Genomic DNA, 22,792 nt, shown 5'->3' with positions numbered 1-22,792 from the left:
TCCTTGCTTTTTTCCTTTGTCTTACTTCTGTTCTTTATCCTCTGTGTCCTCCCCTGTCTTTCACTTTACAGTTGACAAAGGAAATTGCTTTGCACCATAATTCTGTTGTAGTAATACACTCTCCAGAGATCAGTAACACAGTAGAACTGAGCATGAACCAGATCTTAATTCTCCTCAGTTCCCTACTGCTGCTATCAGTATGGACAAAGTGTCACTTTGCAAGAATGTAATCTTTCTCAATTAGGTGTGAGACAAACAGCCAAATTAAGGTGTATCCCAGGTGCCCATAGACCCAATTACTTTTATTCTTGAAAATAAGGATCTACAAGGCGTCTGCTCCTGATTTAGTTTGACTTGTAGGAGTATCACTTATTTCAGTCAGATGACAAACTACGTTAGTTTGAAAGGTGTCCATTGAGGTTTAGCATAATTCTGTAACATATATAGTATACAAAATTGCCTTAAAAAGCTAAACAGAAAAATTATTTAGTCAGAATTAAAAAAAAAAAAAATAATAAAAGGAGGCAGTGTTGGAAATGTACAGCTACAGCTATCTGAAGATAGGATGGAAAACAGAACAAAGGGATTTGCTGAAACTAATATTTAAAAAGTGAATTCTGACATCCTTGCCTTAATAAAGATGGTTTATTTATTTTCTCCACCATTTGCAGGTGGTCTGAGGTGTAGGTGTCTAATCATTATAATCATCAGACTCTTTCAGGTTTTTTCCAAGCATCCAAGTGACGGCCAAACTTCTTTTGTTATTACAAAATAAAACCTGTATGATTCATGTCAATTAAAAGTCTAGAGGAAAGCTTTATTTGGTGATGTGCACTGGCACGTGAAATGATGCCATTGCAGTATGTGGTGCAAACACTATTTTACAAGTTTGTTAAGTGTAAATGTTCTTTTTGCAAGAGCAGAATTGGTCCACAGTGCATAATCCAATATAGAAGAGGCAAGACTGTTTAATAACAAATTGAAGGTAGTTCATCACTGAGGCATCCTGTGAAGGACACAAATTAATTCTGTTCTGGTTGGAGACTCTCACATTGAAAAAATACAGCTTTCCTTTCCTAGTGCCATTGGACTAGTCAGACACACATATTTCTATCCATATACCTATTTATTCTGTGTTTGGTAATCCAGTCTCTGTTTAGGGTAAATCAAGCTCCTTGACCCAAAACAAAACACAAATCTAACCAACACTCCAGATCATACCCTAAAGTAAGATAATTTGATGCATTCCCACTTTTCTGATAAAATTATCTAGATGGGAAGTGATTTTGTTTTATGACATCTCATCAAAGATATGGAGTTTAGTCCAGGATTCTGAAGTGATGGGAATGAGTAGCAAACTGACATATGATATGAATGTGAAAATAATTTCTAAGGCCCATTGCAGAATATGTGTTCTAGATTTAGCACTAGTGCTAAGAATAGAAACAATATAATTTTCTTCATTTGTGTGACTGTGGAGAACATCAGCAAAGTATTACAGGTACCAAAGTCAGTAACTTTTCTTCCATGTTCCATTTATGTATTGCATTTATGTCCTGTTTATAAAATAAAAATATGTAGACAGAGTGCATCCTTGGGTAATTATAGCAAAATAACACTAGCAGAAGATAATAGGCAGTAATTTGGTTACAAAGACTAGAACAAATGTGTCCTAGATGATTACTTATAAATAAAATATCTCTCATTAAAAAGTATTGGTGGAGAATCTTAGTCCCAGATACGTCAAAGGAAAAAAAAAATCCTATTAATTTCAGTGAAGACAGGATTTTGCTTTTTGATGATTTCTTATTACAATAATTTAATAGAAACTCAAGAGAAGTTAAATCTAATTTGTCAGCTTGTCTGCACTGTTTATTTGTTTGCATTGCATTCTGGTATTCTTTGAAGTAAATTTTATTAAATGATATAAACTGTAAAAAGCAGCCTAAGCTATTTATGAATAAAAATTGGGAAAAGGATTTATATCTTATTGGTTGTTTTCAATGTTATGCATGATATATACAGTATTTGTTCAATGAGATTGTTGCCTTACACTGCCTTTCTCAAAGCATGATTTAATTATGTCAGATTTTCCCTGATCACACTGAATGTATGCAAATTGTGAAGCTGGTGATATTTTCGGTATATGATATTACCTTGGTCCCCTGTTTCTAAATTGAACTGCTTGCTGTTATTCACAGGTTCTGTCTCTAATGGATTGAGAGTTCCTTTTTGAAGGCAATTAACAGTGCATACTGAGTTCTCATCCTGGTCTTCCATCGAGGCTGTATAAGGTTTTGTGCCTTGTCTTGAGAAATGTCTTAGGGTCCTCACAAGTAGGTGATGCCAGTACCTACCACAAAATCTTTTTGTGTTTGGTTGCAATTTCCTCTTTAGGAGGAATTGACACCTGGTTCACTTGTCAAATCTATTTTAGGGTAAATGAAAATTTACTGCTTCCTAAAAATGCTATATATAGTCCTGTAAAATATTCTCAGTGGTTCAGGTTGCTCACAGTTACTGAGCATTATACAAGAAAAGCACTTGAAGAGAACAAGCTGCTTTTATTAACCAAAAGAAGCTCTATCATAATGTATTACAGAGTGTTGAGCTCAGTAACACTGCACCTTCAAACCAGTAAGTACTTCTGCTTATATTTTATAATTCATAAAAACTGATTTAGGAATAATTTATATGACGTTTAGGTTTTTTGGCAATTTGTGAAAAATCCAATGTGTTTTACAAATGTAATTATTGCTTAAAAGTCAATCTTTACATATATATATTTGTACAAAATTGTATCAACCTATGTTAACTCTCCAAGGCAAGCATTCAACAAATGGTTCTGAGGAACTGTGATGTTCAAAACCATGAAAAAAATCATTCACTTGTCTTTGATGGGGAGATCCCCAAGGCTGCCTATTCGTAATGCAGAATTCAGAATAGTCACCACAACAAGTGCTGTGACACTGAAAGCCCAGAGGAACATGAAAGATAACAACATGTGAATCTTTCTCATGTGCTGATGTCCCTGCTGTAGCTACACATCTCTGTGAAACTGAGTTCTAGGTGAATGGGTCTTGCTTCTCCTACCTACTTTGGCACTAGAAGTCATTGGAAAATGAAGGGTCTGGTCACTGTACACTGCTTATGCATTTTACAATAATGAAAATTAAAAAAAAAAAAAAAAAAAAAACAAACCAACAGAACATATGAAACAACAAGAGGAAGTAACCCAGGGATCGCCAAGATACTGTATTTTAAAAGAGTGATCTGGCTGCTGGTCACACCATCCTGCATCATCTTGTAGATCTGCTACACTTGAGAATCATGAACTTCTGTCTACGCAAGGCATCACTTCAGCTTCTTGGGTAGGAGACGAGGAATTAAATGGGTCTTACTGGGCATATGCTTAACTAATTCACTGAATTTTAGCTTTCTAGAGTTTGGGCATCTAGTTTAAGCTAGTTGTTACACTTCTAACGTAGTGTGGTACATTAAGGTATAAACACATCCAGAGTGTATCAGAGTGAACCAGTATTCAACCCAGTTCAAACTGTTACTCAGAATTTCTCTAGAACAAAAAAAAAGTAGACAGGATGACTAGCCTGGATGTCTGAAATACTTCGTATTCCTGACTTAATGTATTAAAACGCACATTTCCTCACTCTTATCTTTACAAAAAGAACCCTCCTTCATCTGGACATCTTTGGGAAAAAATATGTGCAATTTGTTGAATATCACTCAAAAGAAACAGATAGTTCTTTAACTTGGGAATCATTTCATGCATTGTCAAAGGCATTTTTATTCCTTACACGTTAGACGAGGAGTGTTTAATAGTCTCTGCAAAGTATGCTGTTGAATTGTCAGTTCCAGGAACTTGTTTTGATATCCTGATGGAAAAAGTGCAGTCTTGTTGGTATTAGTCTCAAGAAGGATTTCATCCCCTCCATGCTATAGACCTGATTTTTCAACGTCCTTAAGTAAGAGCCATTGATAAGTAGGCCTCTCCAAAATCAATGTTATGCATAAACTGAAGTCTGTTCTTGTATCATGCCTGTGGTTTGATGTGACAGTCATCCTTTTTCTTCTGAGTGGGAATGAAATGAGTGACAAAACTGCATGGGAACTGCTGAAGCACTGCAGTTCTGTACATCCCTCATCTTCACTCGAATTTAATCCGATTGGGAATAAGGCCGGGTACCCTGGGATTTTGCCTGCTCATCCAAGGGTCCTTGTTTCTACTGCACCTTTCTCCTGGCCTCCCCATACATCATCAGAGAAAGATGATAGCTTGTTTCTTCGATTGTTGTTCTCCTGAGATAAAGAGACCAGCAATGCCCTTTATATTTCTTATCTAGGAAATGACAGGCTTAAATAGATTTGCTGTTCCTGCAGAAAGGCAATGATCTTGATCTTCTGACAAGATTTGTTGAGTTACATAGGTCTGTAAAAAAAAAAGGACTTTACAGCATAGGTAGGAAGTATGGCCACCTGAATGGTGTACTGGGTTGTTTTGTTTTGTTTTGTTTAACTTACTGTCTACAGGACATAAATAAACATCATTGATCAAACAGGAGGAAAGGAATTGCACACAAGTAGAGATGAGGGAAGCTATTCTGTTTTCTGTAGCACAGGCTGGTAGGACCAAGAGGACAGCATTTGAAACAACTATGGTACAGTTTCATATAAACTGTCAAATTCGTCTGGTTTACCTGAAGCAGAATGTCCTTAACTCTGTTTGCAGTAGATGGGAGCTCACCTGACACATACACACAGAGGATAAAAGTGGTGCTAAGATTTGAGAGTTTTAGGGAAAAAAATTCTAGCACTTGCTTTGTATACAGTGCACAGTCAAGATACTGTCCTTTTGTCCTTTTTTTTTTTTTTTTTTTCCTCTTTAAGTTACTGAGACAAACACAGCTAACTTTATTTAATTCAATGCAGATTTGAGATTTTTTTTCATTCATTAGCATAAAGAGATCAACACATCCTGAAGAAAAGGGACCTGCATAGATTTAGGACAGTTCAAAATCTGACCTCCCTCATATTCTGTTTAACTTCAAGTAGATACTAAATCATTCATTGGTATGAACAAAAGGCACAGATGGAAATGTCATCCTATGCCACAGAGAGGAAGTAGTTTATAAACCCTTAGACAAAAGAAAATGAAACAGTACTTCCTGCCTTAAGTTTCTGTGTTGTCTGATGCATGTAAAATAATGTCTCCTCAAAGTAATAGCACCATGTCAGTGAGGACAACCTTATAATTATGTGAAATACAACTGAAATCACAATGAATAATGTTAGTACTTCAAAATATGGGAAGGGTGGAGGGAATATCTTTAAATGATGCTGAAAAGACTGACAATAAAAAATTGCTTTTCTACACTTTTAAGCAAAGTAGTTTGAAATGTCTTTTTTTTTACTTAAATCCACATTAGATATATATAAACAAGGAAGATACTTTTCTAGCCAGCTGTAAATTTTATTAATTGCATGTTTATTCTGTAGAGCAATTTGTTTTTTCTTTTTTCAACAAGACACAATGTAATTCATAATATAATTACTTGAAAGGCCACTTATATGCTTAGAATTAATGATCTGCTGAAATTCCTGATTAGAGCTCTCATAAATAAAGTACATTCTCATTACAGAGTTTCCTTTTGTTATTTTATCATCTAATAATAAATATTTGTTTTTAATTTGGTATGACCTTTATGTTAATACAACTAGATTTTTTAATGTGGAAAAAAAGAGAGGACTTCTTTGACATGTTATCACCTCAGATGGAGTAGGGAATCCATCGATTGTCAGTGGAAAAAAATCATTTTTTGACATGACAATGAATTCACTAACTTGTCTCCTTTTCTTTTCTTTTCTTTTCTTTTCTTTTCTTTTCTTTTCTTTTCTTTTCTTTTCTTTTCTTTTCTTTTCTTTTCTTTTCTTTTCTTTTCTTTTCTTTTCTTTTCTTTTCTTTTCTTTTCTTTTCTTTTCTTTTCTTTTCTTTTCTTTTCTTTTCTTTTCTTTTCTTCTTTTCTTTTCTTTCTTTTCTTTTCTTTTCTTTTCTTTTCTTTTCTTTTCTTTTCTTTTCTTTTCTTTTCTTTTCTTTTCTTTTCTTTTCTTTTCTTTTCTTTTCTTTTCTTTTCTTTTCTTTTCTTTTCTTTTCTTTTCTTTTCTTTTCTTTTCTTTTCTTTTCTTTTCTTTTCTTTTCTTTTCTTTTCTTTTTCTTTTCTTTTCTTTTCTTTTCTTTTCTTTTCTTTTCTTTTCTTTTCTTTTTTTTTTTTTTTTTTTTTTTTTTTTTATGTGTGTGTGTGTGTATAGTCAGGACTAAATATAGGTAAAGGTATTTCAGACTAAATTTCACAAATGTCATCTCATTTATTTGAATCAGACACTGCCAAAGTATAATACACCCATATGATCAAAGGGACTTCAGACCACATAACAATAAATTGATTTAATTATATACTATAGAGGAGTTAAAAATTCCCTTGGAAGGAGATCAGCTATTTCTAATACTATTTGCAATGATAACTACACTGACTTGCTTGTGCATGGTTTTTTATAATTCTTTTTTTTTCCCTCTAGGCTGTACTGTGGAGGTACAAGTTTTCCCAGCTCAAAGGTTCTTCAGATGATGGGAAGAGCAAAATCAAATTTTTGTTCCAAAACCAAGATACTAAACAAATTGAAGCAAAGGTAAAAACTATGCATTTTTTGTTCTATAAAGGCAGTGTATATTAAAAGCAGTTACCAAAGCAGCTAGGAGAATAGAGGCGTAAATTCAATTAAATTACTTGGAAATATCAGATTAATGCACAAAGTCAAAGAATCCAAAGAAAACGGAACAAATTCCAGGGAAAATAAGCTGAATCAATTGCTTGGATTTTTGCTAGTTTAAAGTCTTTTGAAAGGTGTAATTACATTAAAAAATAATAAAAACCAAGGCTCACTATATATAGTTTTATACACATTTGGCAACTCTCATCTTTATCATTTAGATAAAGTTGGCTGAGAGTATGAATGCCCTCTTTTTCACCCTATTCTCATATCATGATGAAATGGTGCAAAATATATCCTTAAGTCACCCTGGGGACAAAACCCAGCAAATGTCTACAATACGTTTTTATTTCTCAGAGCAAAAAAGTGTGGATAAAACACATAATCCCTTACAAGACTGAAGTCTTCTGTCTGTGTCTAATTCAAAATCAGTTGTATTTTCAGTTGTGCTGTATGATTCAAAAGTTAATTTATGAAACAGTAACGCAGAGAAACTTATGCTTATTTTTCTTTATATTTTTTGAGAATAGGGCATTTACTGTCCCAATGTGTGTGAAGAGAAGTGTTTTCCCAGGATCTTTGATAACTGGAACTGCCTTAAAGTCTAAATCAAAGGTCTTTTTGACTAAAATCCCAATTTTTGTGTAAATCTAAAGGCTGTTTTCTTGGCCATTTCTAAGCCTTGCTTTTTAAGCATTTGCTGTACCATTTTTCTGATTGTGTCAGAGAGAAAATTGCTGAATGCATGTGATAACTATACAGTTCCATGAGCAAAAAGGAAATGACTAAGTAAATTGTTGTCTGAAAGGGCTAAATATACACAGTATAATAAAGTATGTAAAGAAAAAAGGCATTATATCAGGGACAGTCATGAGTTTAAATGCAAATAACTACATTAGGCAGTTATTTTTTCCTTCCTGCATATGTCTTTATGTTTGGTGTTAATTATTTTCCACCTAACAGCTATTTACTTGATTTTGAATGTTGTACTCAATACAATAAAGGTATGTAAATGTTCCCATTAAATCAATAGCAATGAAATGTCACGGACCGTGGCTTTCAATACCTTCATGTTCTGCTTCCTCTCAAGGACAAATATTTTCTTACTTTTGATTTCCTTCAGAAACTTTTTTAATAGTACAAAATTTCTTTTAATCTCTAATAAGAAAACAGAACCTAATGTCGTGAGGATGATTTTCTGTTAAGCAAATAATTGTAAACTTTTATCATGTTACTGAGTCCAGCTGAAGGATGAAACTCAGCATTGTTTTTCTAAATATCTGTCTGCTACTGCCATTATTCTAACAAATGGATTTTAATGGTAAACAAATTCTGTAGAAATCCAAGAATGGAACAGTACTTCTTTTTTTTTTTTTTTTTCTCAGTAAAACTAGAATATATTTTTAATACTAAATTAAATTAAAAAAAAAATGAAATCTACATTTTGAAGAATAAAAATATTATTCATCAAAATGTTTTCACATTTAAAATTAAAACAGGCACACAAATTATATATCTATAAGCCTTAGTGATAATCTCGTACTTTTTTCGTACCTATTGTTATTCCCACTCAAACTGAATAGAGCTTTATTTCTAGGAAATTTCACCTTTCTACTTATTATGAAGGTAGAAATTCTACCTTCTACCTTATGAAGACAGAATATTATACACGCTTGCTAGCATGATTAATATGCTGACATGTTCACTGGTTGCTTCTCTTTATTGTAAATTTAAACTTTTACACTGATCAATTTGGAAATAAAAATTTGTTGATTTTAATTAATTTTCTTGATGATCAGAGTATGCCAATTATATTATGTTCAAAAAATGTCATCTTATGTTTTCACTGGAAGGTGCTACAGCATTTTTAGTGAGCACTTCTATCCCAATTTGTTTACATATGAAGTATGTCACTTAGTCTAAGAAATATAGATCAGTGTGTTTATAAAACAAATGTTAAATGCAGATCTGCACTTCAGATGGCCTGGAGACCCACTGTTATAAGGGGAAACACAGCATAACATTTTCTTTACGTAAAGATAATTTTTTGCCACTTACATTACACAGGGATTAATCAGAACATAGTGAAATGAGAACTCACAGCTAAGAACAAAACCAAAAATCTGAGGGGCCATTGCCCAAACATATTAGGGCTCTTCACTTCTGCATTCCCAAGCCGTAATGTGAAAGCAGTGCATGGCAGGTATTTTTGATGCAGTTTAAGACAGTAACTAGAGCTGAGAGTGCTTTTTTCCCCTTTTAATTGTTAACACTAACACACTCTATGCAGAACCTGCTATGGTGTATGCATGCCTGATCTGAGACTCCTGCTTTCATTTTCTCTAAGGTCTGTTTTCCTCCATCTCCAAGTTTCAGCTGTGGCACTGACAGAACATGTTAATGCATTTAATGCACTATAATTCAGTTACTCCCTGAAAACTTGAGGTGGTCTGGCCATAACAAGTTTTTTGTTAGTGTTTAACTTTTTTTAAAATAATAGTGCTTTCATCATGGTTGACAACTGGCTGACTATGAGACAGAAGTGTGCCCAAGTGGCCAAGAAGGCCAGTGGCATCCTGGCTCAGAAATAGTGTGGCCAGCAGGACTAGGGAAGAGAATGTCCTGCTGTACTTGACACTGGTGAGGCCACACCTCAGATACTGTCTTCAATTTTGGGCCCCTCACTACACGAAAGACATTGAGGCACTGGAGCGTGTCCAAAGCAGAGCAATGAAGCTGGTGAAGGGTCTAGAGCACAAGCCTTATATGAGGAGCAGCAGAGGGAACGGGGGTGGTTTAGTTTGGAGAGGAGGAGGCTCAGGAGACCTTATTGCTCCCTACAACTACCTGAAAGGAGGTTGTAGCCAGGTGGGTGTTGGTCTCTTTTCCCATGTAACAAACACTAGGACAGGAGGACACAACCTCAAGTTGAATCAGGGGCGGTTTAGATTGGATATTAGGTAAACTTTCTTCACTGAAAGAGTTATCAAGCTTTGGAACAGGCTGCCCAGGGAAGTGGTTGAGCCCCCATCCCTGGAGGTATTTAAAAGACATAGAGGTGGTGCTTAGAAATGTGGTTTAGTGGTGGACTTGGCAGTGTTAGTTTTATGGTTGGACTCAATGATCTTAAAGAGCTTTTCCAGCCTAAATATTCTATGGCTCTATAATCCCTTCCTGTGAAAATATGAGTTATCAAAATCCAAATGCTTCCTGTCTTCCTTCATTTACAATGTCACGTATTTTGTGTATCTCATGATATCTCGGATGTGTGTGATTATGACATATTGTATTTGTGCGATAATTCTTTAGCTTGAGAATACTTCGTCATTACCTAGAGCATTCAGAGTGTCAGAATGCTTAGCTATTGATTTTTGATCCAAAATTTAGATAAATTTATTATTCTAGAAATATATTCAGACTTGTAGATGGACATTGCTTGGAAAACAATAATTATGCAGCGACATTTTAAATTTTAGCCATTATTGTCTTCATAATTGTCCAGCATCTCCTCTGTATTCTGGTGGAATATACAGAGATATCACTGTTAGTGTTAGAAGAATCGAGGAAAAACACTTTTTGAAAAAAAATGCAAGACTACATCCATTCATCAGTCAGCTTTTTTTTGAGAAACACACTTGCCGCCAGAGTTTATATTCCGAAGTGATAGAAAATCCTTCACTGACACTGAATAACTAATATTTTTATAATGCTGTCAAATTTTTTTACAGTGTGCGTCATGCCTGACTTAACAAAATTCAAAATGGCATGCTTTGAGACACACAACATGTGCTAGGGATTTAGTTACAGTTTAACCAGGTATACTTCTTTTCAGCTTGAAAATAATTCAAGATACTTAAACATTTCCATTATTCTCTCAGATATTGTTAAAATACTCCTTTTTTTTTTCTTTTTTTTTTTTTTTTTGTAGACACTTTGTACTGATACTTTTGTTTGGCTTCTCTTTAAGTAATATCATGTTACTATAAAGATATATAGTGTAGTATAAAATAAGTGTTTCCTCATAGATTTAAGCAATTCCAATCTAAAACATCTGAACAGTAATTACCATAGGTCACACCAGTGGGTCCATGGCAGGGTGCCTGGATGCAAATGCCTAACATTGAAGGTTTCTAATGCAAGGTCTAAGTGGTTTCTGAGAAGAAAACCACTTAGGGGCAACATTAATCACTGATACCCCTTAGACATTCCAATCTGTAGGTTATTTCCCAGCTGTCACTCAGCAGGAGATATTGCACAAGTTTGCACAGTCAGAGAGAATTTTTCTGACTGAGAGCTAGAAAATAGAGCTGTCGGCTTGGCAGAACGTGGAGCCTACGTGTCCCTCTCCCTCATTCTTACTGACCTGTTGGGGTTGGGCTGAAACAAAACGAGCACAGAAGGGCAAAGCTTTCTCCTCGTCTATAAGACACAAAGGGAATCACTTCGGCAACTTCCTATCTATTTACCTATTCGTTTAGCTATAGTTTAATGATCCGTTAGCATCTCTCCACTATCACAGCAGCTTCCAGAGGCTAACACAATCTCAGAACTGTAATAAACTGTGTGTAGAAGAGTGCTGTGCTCTTCAATTTTACCTGGCTAAATATTGAACCACTGCAATAGAAACTGCTTTATATTCTTCTCACAAAAAAATATCTTAAATCTGTGAGAGATCCTTTTTCTATATATACACGTATATATGCTCCCAAACATAGGAATATGTAATGTATATAAAAATCAGCATCCGTGCTGTTTTTTTCATTACATGCAATTTCCATTTGAATTTTGTAAGTAAATGCACCGATCAGTAATTTCTGTGAGCTGAGAGTTTCTGTGTCTTGTAAAACATATGTATTACTCAAAAACTACACTTCAGTCTGTGCTTTCACCTCTCTCAACTTGCAGGGCTTTTTCACAGCTCAACAGTTTTGTCAGAAAAACTCGAGCAAGGTCACACAGCTGTGCTGTATCAGTTAGCTTTTGTTCACAGACTAGCTGAACCCCTAAACTGAGTGTTACAAAAGTGAAGTGCATAAAAAATCAGCACATCAAGATGAAGATCCACTCGATTGTCTTTGCCTAGCTGAATATGGAGAGCAGAAGAGGGTGGAAATGCGGTATCAACAAAGGAAGTAGTGCAACTTCAAGGACTTAGCATTAATACTTATTAATTCATTAATGCTACCTTAACAGTAATTAATGTCAATTAATTTGTACTTGAAATTATCCTGTATAGAAATCTAATTAGAATAAGACAAATAGCCTGAGTTACTGCTGTTGTAATGTGAACAAACTGCTCACTTTCAAGTGTTGCATGGTGTTTTGATGGACGCTCGCACCACTTTCCAGGATGACATTTCTGCTCATTTCAAGTATATTCTCCAAAGCATAAATTTAAATTAATCCTTGTTCTTAGCCTTGAGAGTTTTTATGAGTATCACAGGGCTCTTCAAGTTTAGAATATAATTTTTAAATGGCTTTTAAGTATACATCCTTAGGATTTTTACACAGTGATAGCTCAATTGCGGTGACTGCATTCTGAGTTCAGATTTCTGACCTGTGTAGGTTTGTGTGATTCAGTTTTTAGTTTCCCCATGTCTTGCACATCGATTATCTGTTTAATATCTATTTTACACCAGATACTGTGCTAACATAGAGAGACCGTGTAACACCACATTTGATGAAAAAACAAATATCTTCTCATATCAGCAGTTTATTTTGGGTGAAAGAAAAAATTTTTTCTAACCATGTAATGTATACTTACAAGCTTACAATTGGTTGATTTTGTAGATGCATTTTTTGTGTAGTTGTATTATTAATATAATGCAATAAGAGTTGGGTTTTTTCCATCTGGGTGCACTCTCCTTCAGTTTTCTCTTTCCATCTTTGTGAAAGGCTACAGAAACACTTACAATAATTGTTGGTAGTAATTGTAATAATGCACTGTGAAAATTGAGTGCCCAGTAGCCATAATTATGATAGTAAGAACTTCCAGCTAGTAGGGTTACCTAATTGACTTGAACAATTCTCAAACTGTAATATTTGTTTTAATAGGCTTATCCTGTTGAGACATAGGGGAAAATGTAATCTTTCTCCAGATAACACACTGAAATAATATTACAAATATTTCACTGTTCCACTAAGTATTTATTGTCTCATCTTAAGCTTCAGTTTTACTTTTGTAGCACCAGAAGGATAAATAATAGAAATAAATAATAAAAAAGAGTTAACCGAAAAATAACCTAATTTGAATGACTGCTAGTTCTTATTCTGAAATAGCTTCCATAATTCCTTGTTTCCTTATTTTTGAATTTCCATTTTTTTCCTATCTATGATAACTTTTCTTATTTTGAAATTTGAGGGAGGAAAAAACTCCTTTGGCATAGTGATAGAATTGCCCTTCTCCCACGGTTTAAAAATGAAAATGTCTCTAAACAGATTTTTTTTAATGGACACAGATGTCAGGTTTGTGAAACCTGGCATAAACATTATCTTCTTTATGGAGAATTGGTAGTTAGGGGAGTTTGAAGAAGCTCATGGGCATTATAAATTCATTTCTGAGCATGTCTGAAGGACATCTGCTCTGGTTGCAAGAGAGCTGAGCAGAGCTCCACCCATTCAGAACATCACTGGACACTGCACATGCAGCTGTCTGCTTTCAGGCAGTTGTTCCTCCTCACACAGGAGGGATTTGTGAATGTTCCCATGAATGATATGAAGCAATATCACCCAGGAAATCTCAAGAGGCAGAAAATTGCAAGTTAATGTAATTTTGAGAGATTTAGCAATTTTTGTTGAATTTACAACATTATCAATATTCTTCTGAACAAAAATAGCGAACCCCTTGGCACTACATAGCCTGCAAATACCAGTGCTGAACAGAAAGACAAACAGGATATACCACAGGTATCTATTACTGGCTTCGTATAATAGTGAAGAAATTTGTATAGGCAGTGAATCAAAGCAGAAAGATGGCAGCTCTACATACACTTACAACAGATATTTATTGATTAAATTCCAACTCCAAAAACACATACTGAAGATAAGCTAAGAAGGATTGATCAGATAAAGTCAGTTAGATGCAAACCAGAAAATTTATATACATAAAAAAATGTATCTTTTATTTATTTTCTCTCTAGTAGTGTCTAAACGACTCCCAGCTAGTGTAATCACAAGCTTAGGAACTATAAAGAAATCTAAATTAAAATAGAAAAAGAAGGACTTTGTCTAATATTGCTAAGAAGTTTAAAACATGGAGTCAGTAGCTTTTTCTGTCCAATAACAGTAACCTTCTCAGTGAAAACAAATCCAGAATATCACTGTGGGATAATAGCACTCTTTGGAAATGTTTCTTCTTTTTTGGGGTTGTTTTGTTTTGTTTTGTTTTGTTTTTTGTCTTTTTCATTTGGTTAAAAAATTAACATAGGTAAGATAATATCTACCAAAGTGAGGTGACATGATGAATAAATGTAACATATGTGGAACACAACATGATTGATCTTTGTGGGCACATTGGTTATACAATAATAATAGTTCAGAGATGTGTAGACTGTTATGATGCAGTCACTAAATTTCTATCTAAATTAACCTTCAGAAGTGGCAGATTTGCATTAACCTGAGGGGAAAAAAAAAAAAAAAAAAAAACAAAAAAAAACAAAACAAAACAAACAAAAAAAAAAAAAAACAAAAAAACAAAAAAAACCACAATAACCCCCAAAATATAGTGTCACTTTTCTTCCCCATTAGCGAGTAGGATCTCATATTTTTATGGAGGCACTTAATTCAGAAATCAGTTGTGTACTGAATGGGGATAACTCAGTGTTTAAGTCCCTATAATGGAGAATTGTCAGGCACATTAGCAGACTTATATCAAACTTTTAAATTGCTATTTGAACAACGGTTCATTCCTGGGTATCTGTTTGTGAGGCATTCTTTTGTTTCATGTTTAATCTTTTTGTTTTCACTTCCAGGAGCTGGAGTTTTCCAACCTGTTTGCAGTCCTTCACTGTATTCACTCATTCTTTGCAGCCAAAGTGGCTTGTTTGGACCCTTTGTATGTAGGCAGTCAAGCCACAGCTTCTGCTGCTCCCACAACTTCTGGTTCTGGCAAATTGAAGTATACTACTTGACATCTCGCATTAAAGCACTGCCACTTAACAACAGGACATAACGATGTATAAATATTCATAAGATGTAGACCTTTGGTGAACCATGTACATGGAAACCAATCCTGGAGGCAAGACATCTTGCAGCATCAGCAGATAAATGGTCACGTGGGATCATAAATTCATCTCTGTTCTGCAAGACATCGGTAAATAATCTTAGTCGAAACCCCAGAATAAGATGGATATGCTTTTAGTATGATCTATTTGTACTTACATAGTGCTTTAAGCAACACTGGAAGCAAAGGAAAAAATGATGAAATCAAGCACTTTGATATTTAATAAAATTTTCAAATTGCTGTAATAATACACAAATAGAAATGTCATTTTCCTGTTTTCAGATGTTTTTTTTATGACAATATACTAAACTCTGAGTATGAACTTAACACCCTATCATTATATTATAAATGACATAAGAGCAAGCAACAAGCATATATTACATGGTGACAAGGAGATAAGCATGAAAAGGCATTTGTGTAAGTATCTCCTCAAATAAGAAAGCACTTTAAGCACTGTTGTAAATCCATACTTGTGTCCATACATGGCGTCATGCTACTTTTTCTATTTTGTTCTTTTAGTCTAATAGCCATATTGGACTGATACATTAAAAAAAAAAAAAAAAAACAAAAAAACAAAAAACAACAACAACAAAAAACAAAACCAAGCTACAAAAAGCAAAATACCTTTCCATGAGTAAGTCCCTCTTCTTCAAGTAAAAACAATGCGATATGAATTTAAATAACAAATTAAGTGCAAATGCGTAAAATATCCTGTTTGCTATTTACTTCCTCCCATTTTTTGGTCAGGAATTAAATTCTGTAAATCTAATAGTCTTTGTTCACAAGACTCAGTTGTTGAATTTGTTTCAGAAACAATCCACCTAATACATTGTTTCCATGTTTAACCTTGATTTCACATCATAAGTGGGAAGTCTGTTCCATTCAGGCTCTCAACAAATAGACACTCTACATTATGCTTGACAAATGAGTCCACCCTTTGAATTCTTAATAATTTTTTTTTTTATATTGTTACTAAAAGACAGGAGTAAATTAAACAACCTGTAAAGAATAGATGACAAAATGCAAAATTTCTTTGTATGCTAAGAATATTTCATCACTCTGGACCACATATTAGTTCCAGAGTATCATTTAATGATGAAATCCGAGGGAGTTGTAAATTTAAAATTAACAAATGTATTTAAATATAATTTTGCAAAATAATTTAATTTTTTGCTATTACACACATCAGTGAAGCCTGAAAAATGATGGGATCATGTGTTGGATATACCTGAAACAACAGAAATAGCGAGGGGTTTTTTTTTGCCAGACAGGATAAGAGAGCCTAAAAAGGAAGTTTAGGAGGTGCAGCTACAGTTTGTGCATAACATTTTAAATAGTTCTTTGTGGGGTTTCTATTTATTATATTGAAATAAATACATCCTTTTTTATTTTTTTTTTCCCCCCACACTTAGACTTGTTATAAAAACACATAGCACATAAGGGTTATGGAGACCATCTGCCTTGTTTAGCAGAAAGACTAGTTGTCACATCCCCTTCTACATATTAAGATAATTAAAACTTCAAAAGTGAAGCCAGAGGGAAGCTTTTTCAAAATGGGAACAATTCAAAATGCAAGGCAGGAACAGAAGATGAATGAACTGTAGGGACAAATCACGGTTCTGTTTGTCTGCTTTGAATTGGAAGTATTTGGATTTATGTGTGTGAGAGTATCCTTGCCTTGAAGTATAGCTGATCTCACTCATTACTAGTTCCAAATAATCTGAAAATATATTTTCTGGGGACCCTTTTATCACTTTCAAATGACTTTCAGTACATGCTCACTTATTAGTACACCTCCAAAGGTTACACATTTATTTTCCGAGCTAACTACAATGGAATGATGCCATAATCCAACTATAAAACGCTTTAGGTGTCATCAAAATCCAACATTTTCACAGTCATCATCGTGTGTTTGTACGAATTGTCCCTAAATACGGGGATCACATCCTGGTCTCTGAAGACACATAAAACTACCGTGGCTGTCCATGGGATCTTGAGTTTTGTTCCTGAGATAGTACAAACCCCAGATATTTTGAATCTAAACTACAACAGTCTAAGGGGTGTAATGACGGTGACTCAGGAACTGTCTTTGCCAAGAAAGCATGTACTGGAAACACAATTTTTGACAGAGCACTGACAACTCTGAAAACAGAAGCCCGATATCTGTTTGTGACAGTTCTCCTCCTCCGTGCTTGCCAATCGTCTCCTTCCTTTGAGTGCGCTGCGGTGGCATTCAGCTAGCCCAGGGCTGGCCCGCGCTAACACCTCTGCTGGTAATAGCAGAAAACTAATCAGCTGCCAGTTGAATGTTTTCCCTTCAACTGTTCATGTTAGGTACGCAGTTGCACACTGAAACTGAGAGCTGTTTAAGGGGGGGGGGTGTTGTTGTTTAATGTTCTTAAATGAACATAACGTTTACCCAAAACCAGCAGAAAGTATGTCACTGGAAATTGCTGTAGATTAAGGCCTGCCCCCCTTCCTCCCCGCCCCCACTCAGGCACTCCTTCCCCCCCCCAAAAAAAATGCTCCTTGTGCAGAACTGAGCTAATGACATGAACTTTGGGGACTCCACCAGGGTATCCTAAAGATCTCTGTCAGGTATTCTGTTTGTAGAACTGCTGTATTCATCAATGAGACTTTTGTAACTGGGCATTAAATACACAGCATTCAAGAGACAAACATTAGCCTGATTTTTTTGTTTCTTTTTTTTTCTAAACCCCTGTGTTTCAAAGAGCTAAACTGGGGGGGGGCTTAATCAATACTTTTATTTTCAAGCAGATAAAAGTGATGTTGTGAGAATATAAAGTGCCACAGCCTTGGCTGCAGGTCAGCGTTGGTTTGTAAGTGCTACTGGGGTTTGGGCACTGACCTCACAGAACATTCCAAGGTGACTCTGCGTCCAGGCTTGACCGTTTAGAGGAGGTTGGTTGGAAATTCAGTCTTGAAACAAAGAGAGAAAATTTCAAGCTCTGTGTTATAACTAATACCAAAATAGCAAAATGTAATTTACAAGCATATTAAATGGCTATATTTTTCATTTAAATACCTACTGGAGATTTCCATTTAAAGCATACTGAATTTCATACACACATGTCAAAACCCAGGCTTTATGTTGCAGCCTCTCATTTCACACGTGACATATAATGAGTACAAGTATTTTGTAAGCCAAACCAGCCCAGTGACAATGAGGAGACACAATTATAATGAGCTATCAGCTTTTGCTAAAAACCTGTATGCAAGTGAAGGCAAATATTCTAACAGAAAAGAGCAAACCAACCAACCCATACTGTACAATATGATCCGTTCTCTTTATGTCATTATATTCTTAAATAAGTTTAATTAAAAAAAAAATTCTTTATGGTACTGTGCCTACTGAAGTGATGTTATATAGTATACCAAAAATATGTACTCTTAAGTATAACTATATTTGGTTTAATTTGCTTTGTTTTCTGATGGAAATTTTAGATGGTCTGACCTTCACAGAACTAACCATATGCTAGGTGTTAGCTTAATTTTATTATGAAAGTGTTATCAAATTGAATACACATTATTATGGATTTAATCGGTGAATGAATATGTTTCATTTCCTATATCTGTTTAAAAATACAGTTCCAGATTTTCAAAAGAGCTTTGCATTCCAGTAACATGAAGGCACCTTTGAAATAAAAAGCACTGTATTTTTAAATGTTGGCCATTTTACTTTGTTAATTAAGTGCAGGAAGAAGTTTGTGGAGACAAACTAGTTGTAAGTGGGTTATTTTTTAAAAACCAGCGATTTGAAGTTTTGTCTATTCAAACTAGGATTCGTAAGAATGCAAACCAATAATATACAGTATCAATAAGCTTTGAGATGAGAATCACAAAAAATATAATTTTCCAAATTAGTCCTTGATTTCACAAAAATATATTTATTTATTTATTTTGTACACGTAGACTTTATCAGAACACTTCAAAATGGACAGTTAAACATGAGTAGGTATTTGTCAGTACCACAGCCTATTACTTTAAATGTGATTTGGTTTATTCAATGCTTAAGATGTTTCTTACATCAAACAAAATATTAAAAATGCTGAAGATCATGTGAATGTAGAGTTGTTGCCCTTAGAAATTGAGCAGCTTTGCTACATATTGTCTAAGTACCCTTGGGTATTTCCTATGTCAAAAAGAAAGACCAGTTTTCATTCTGGTATGGCAATCGCAAGGAACCTTTTGGAAAATATAATTTTATTTATATTAAACACTAATCCTTGTATCGCACTTTCTGTTTCCTTGCAGGGTCTGGTCTCTGAAAAAGTGTAGTGGCAAAGTTTAAGCTGGTTTTAAAACGTTCAACCTCAGGCAGTTATGAGTCTGTATTTTGGACTCACACCTCTTACCAGTTCTGCACGATGAGTGACATGCAACTCTCACCCAAGCTCCTGAAGTTTAAGTTGCTATCTTAGATGCCTAAGGGAGGGCTTGGGGCTTTCAAAATGGAAATACAAGGCAGGAACATAGCTCAGGATCTCTGGAGGTGCACGTGTGTGTGTGTCTATGGGGAGCTAGAGGTGCTTCTACGTTAGTGTTTTCTTTTCATCAGGAACATGCTTCTGAAGCCGAGCTCCCGCCTGCTGCCGCTCACTGTGCTGTTCATAACGCAGGGCAGTCTGTAAGCACATGAACTGGGGTTTTAGGATGAAACTAAGCGAGAATCACACCTATACGGGTTTCAGGCCCCGATGGGCTTTCAGATCCCTTGGCCTAACATAAATGAGCCCAGAGGAGAAAAAACCCTGAGATGCTAACAGCAAGGCTGCCAGGTCCTGGTGCCAGCCGTTTCTGCCTCTGCAGCGGCTGCTGCTCATGCACTGTGGGTGCTTGAAGGACCCTAGGAAGCTGAACTTCAAAGTATAGCCCACCAGAGCTTAGTGCTTGAAGGGGGACGCTGCGCTGCTGGGTGCTTGAAGGCTGATGGGTGCCCAGGGCAGGTTATTCTGCATCACCTTTTCCCCTCACCACACTGGGACACTGCTGACTGCAATCAGGTCACCCCACGCTGGTCAGCCCTCTCCCTGCTGCGTGTTTCTCCCCACCTACCACAAATACACACCTGAATATTTGCTCTGAGGTCCCCAGGCACACTCCCCTGTCCCTTCACCTCCTTTGCTCAGACAGATGGTAAAACTGTACTCTCAGCTACATGACAGAGCCTCTAAACCTCTTAGGCAGAGGACATCATTAAGGATTATGCCAAGGGCATCCGTGTACCACTAATATTGCTTGAGGGTGTGATTAACATTCAGGTTAAAGCAAATAAAGTCATATATGGACTTAAGTGCTTTCCTGACTTGGAGGGTTCTTAAGTGCAATTTCAGTATTTTCCTGGAATAAGGTCTGTAACGTTAACACACTTCTACTTGGTTGGTTCCATTTTAAGGAAGTTTAGCAGAGGTAGTGGTTCATATTCTGTTGGAACCATAGAGGAAAGTATAGGAACACTGGAATAAAAAGAAATTTTGGTTTGGATTCTGTATATTATTACAGTACATTACATAATCTATAAAACACATTGAACAACATCAAATTTAATGCTCTCATTTACGTAACCTAGTCAGCTTTCACTATGGTGTACAAGACTTCCACTTTCAACAACTTTCTCCACAAGAATCCCAACTATATATTATAGAAATTATTTTATTATTCAGTATATACTAATATATAATGCATAGTGTGTGTATGTGTGTGTGTGTGTGTGTGTGTGTGTATATATTAGTATATACTAATGGAAAATACTCAGTATATATTAATGAAAGTTACATCTTAGGTACATCTATAGAACAGAAGTATAAATCTATGAAGCTTTACATTTAAAAACTTCATCTTATAATACTATAAAGAAAAATATGTATATTAGTTGAAGAAATGGCTATTTTTGCAGGATATGCACAATCTGGGTATACAATAATAAATTGATAAACATCAACCAATTTACTATTTCATACTTCCAGGAACTTTGATTTTTTAATTATTCTTATCCCTTTAGCATATTTGCAATATATGTCATAAGTTTTAATTTGTTATGGATAAAATGACTGAAAAAATGTAATAGAAAGTGCTATATATTTTATAAATATTAAAAATTGAAGAAACACTATTAAAATTATTTATTTCATTTTTAGTTATGGTTTTGTGGTTGTTTGTAATATGTATTTGTGATAAACATAAGTCACCTAGTGGTTTAAGCTCATTAATGTATCACTAATAAAATGCTATCTTCTGTTTTGTTTTTGTTATGTTTTGTTTTGCTTCTTTTTGTAATGGAACATAACAGAAAAAAATACAAAATAAACACTTTTTTAACTAATAGTTTGCATTCAGTCATACAGTGTATGAGTTTTATATTGTTGACAGTGAAGTCTGAGAGATCAGGAAAATACTTGAAGAAGCTGGGGTCATAAAGTTCCGCCTCTCCTCTGGCTATGAAGCTCTCCTACAACCAGATTATTTTACCACACAGCCATCAGATTATTTTACCATTGACATTCAGTTGTTCAGTGTTGGTTGGAATGAACTTGGGCCTGATATTGCAGTACTTGAAAGTATTTTTTGGTACATTTTTGCAAGCAAAAAACTTTCAAATGGTGCTGCAACTACTAGAACAAAAACGACTTTGATGAGTTCAAATTTTGGTTGTCTTTTTCCCTGACTGAGGGAAGAGATGCTGGGAGAAGCAGAGTCCTTGCTTCTACTTAGGCACCTTTGTACCTTTTCAACAAATTAGGGTGAGAGTCTGCAGTGAATCCCTTGCAGGCCCATTTTTGATGCCTTTCTTGTGCTCCCTTGTGACAGTGCTGCTGGCGCCTTTCCCCCCACTCCCTCCACAAGCAGTCATCAGGGCTTGCCCAGACCTCAGGCTGGGGTTGCCTTCCTCAGACCTGTACCCAAGGAAATCTCCCTTGTTGGCCCCAGCCCTTTCAGCATCTTGAAAAGAAGGGAAAAAATAATATGAAGGTTGTTGTAATTACAAGTGTGAAGAACACTTTGTGATGAAAAAATCCTCAGTCTTCATGGCCAGATGTGATTCAGGTGATGTGGGTTAGCAAACATGCATCTCTGTCACATCACTTCAGTTACCTTCCTGTGTCTCAGGTTTGGTTTTGTACCACATTTTAGTGATAGGCCAGAACAAAAAAAAAAAAAAAAAAAAAAAAAAGAGAGGAGATAGATCTTTTAAAAAAGAAAGGTGAAGAGAATCATAGAATATTACAAAGTTAGGAAAATCTTGGAAGCAAGTATATTCCAAAGGTACAGAAATCCCATTATAGCTAACATTTCAATTTGTGCTTTAAATATGAACATTTTCTATTGGGTGCATGAACTCACATAAAACTGAAAGGTTTGTTTATTCTGGAAATACCTATTTTCTTCAGGATTATTATTTTTAATCTAGCAGCTTTTACATCTTCCCCAAAGATTTTGACCTCAAATGAAAATTCCTGTAATCAGAGTTTCTGAAGATACAGACCTTGAATGTGCTTCTTTAAATTCATGGTACTTATGTTCCACAGCTAACATACTTGTTCTTCAAGCCCTACAGCAATTTATTCTTGCACCATTTAAAATGAGTTGTGATCTATTTACCTGTGCATTTGGTCAATGAAATTTAGCACAATAATCAATAAGTTGCACAGTTCTGTAGTGTTTCAGTATTTTGACCGTAGCTATTTTTACATTTGCCTATGAAGTAGTAGCATTTTTTAAAGTATTCTTGAAAGCACAATTCCCTTTACAAATTGAAAACTATATCCC

The 22,792-nt window shown here is 35.1% G+C and overlaps 1 protein-coding gene across 5 annotated transcripts in view; it reads left to right on the top strand.

Moving 5' to 3' along the window:
• SNTG1 (syntrophin gamma 1) overlaps positions 1 to 21,265 on the top strand; it is a 347,402-nt gene extending 326,137 nt beyond the window's left edge. For all 5 annotated transcript variants that reach the window (XM_033001088.2, XM_033001087.2, XM_033001090.2 and 2 more), the window contains 2 exons: positions 6,592 to 6,702; positions 14,754 to 21,265. In XM_033001088.2, coding sequence (XP_032856979.2) covers positions 6,592 to 6,702; positions 14,754 to 14,912 — 270 coding nt within the window. In that variant the 3' untranslated portion in view covers positions 14,913 to 21,265. The remainder of the gene's footprint in view (positions 1 to 6,591; positions 6,703 to 14,753) is intronic.
• Positions 21,266 to 22,792: the final 1,527 nt, after the last annotated feature.

Source organism: Tyto alba, unplaced genomic scaffold (assembly GCF_018691265.1).
Source record: "Tyto alba isolate M040663 unplaced genomic scaffold, T.alba_DEE_v4.0 Super-Scaffold_27, whole genome shotgun sequence".
Taxonomy (NCBI): Eukaryota; Metazoa; Chordata; class Aves; order Strigiformes; family Tytonidae; genus Tyto; species Tyto alba.
The sequence above is the reverse complement of the archived record's forward strand: the minus strand, read 5'-3'. Positions and strand labels throughout refer to the sequence as shown.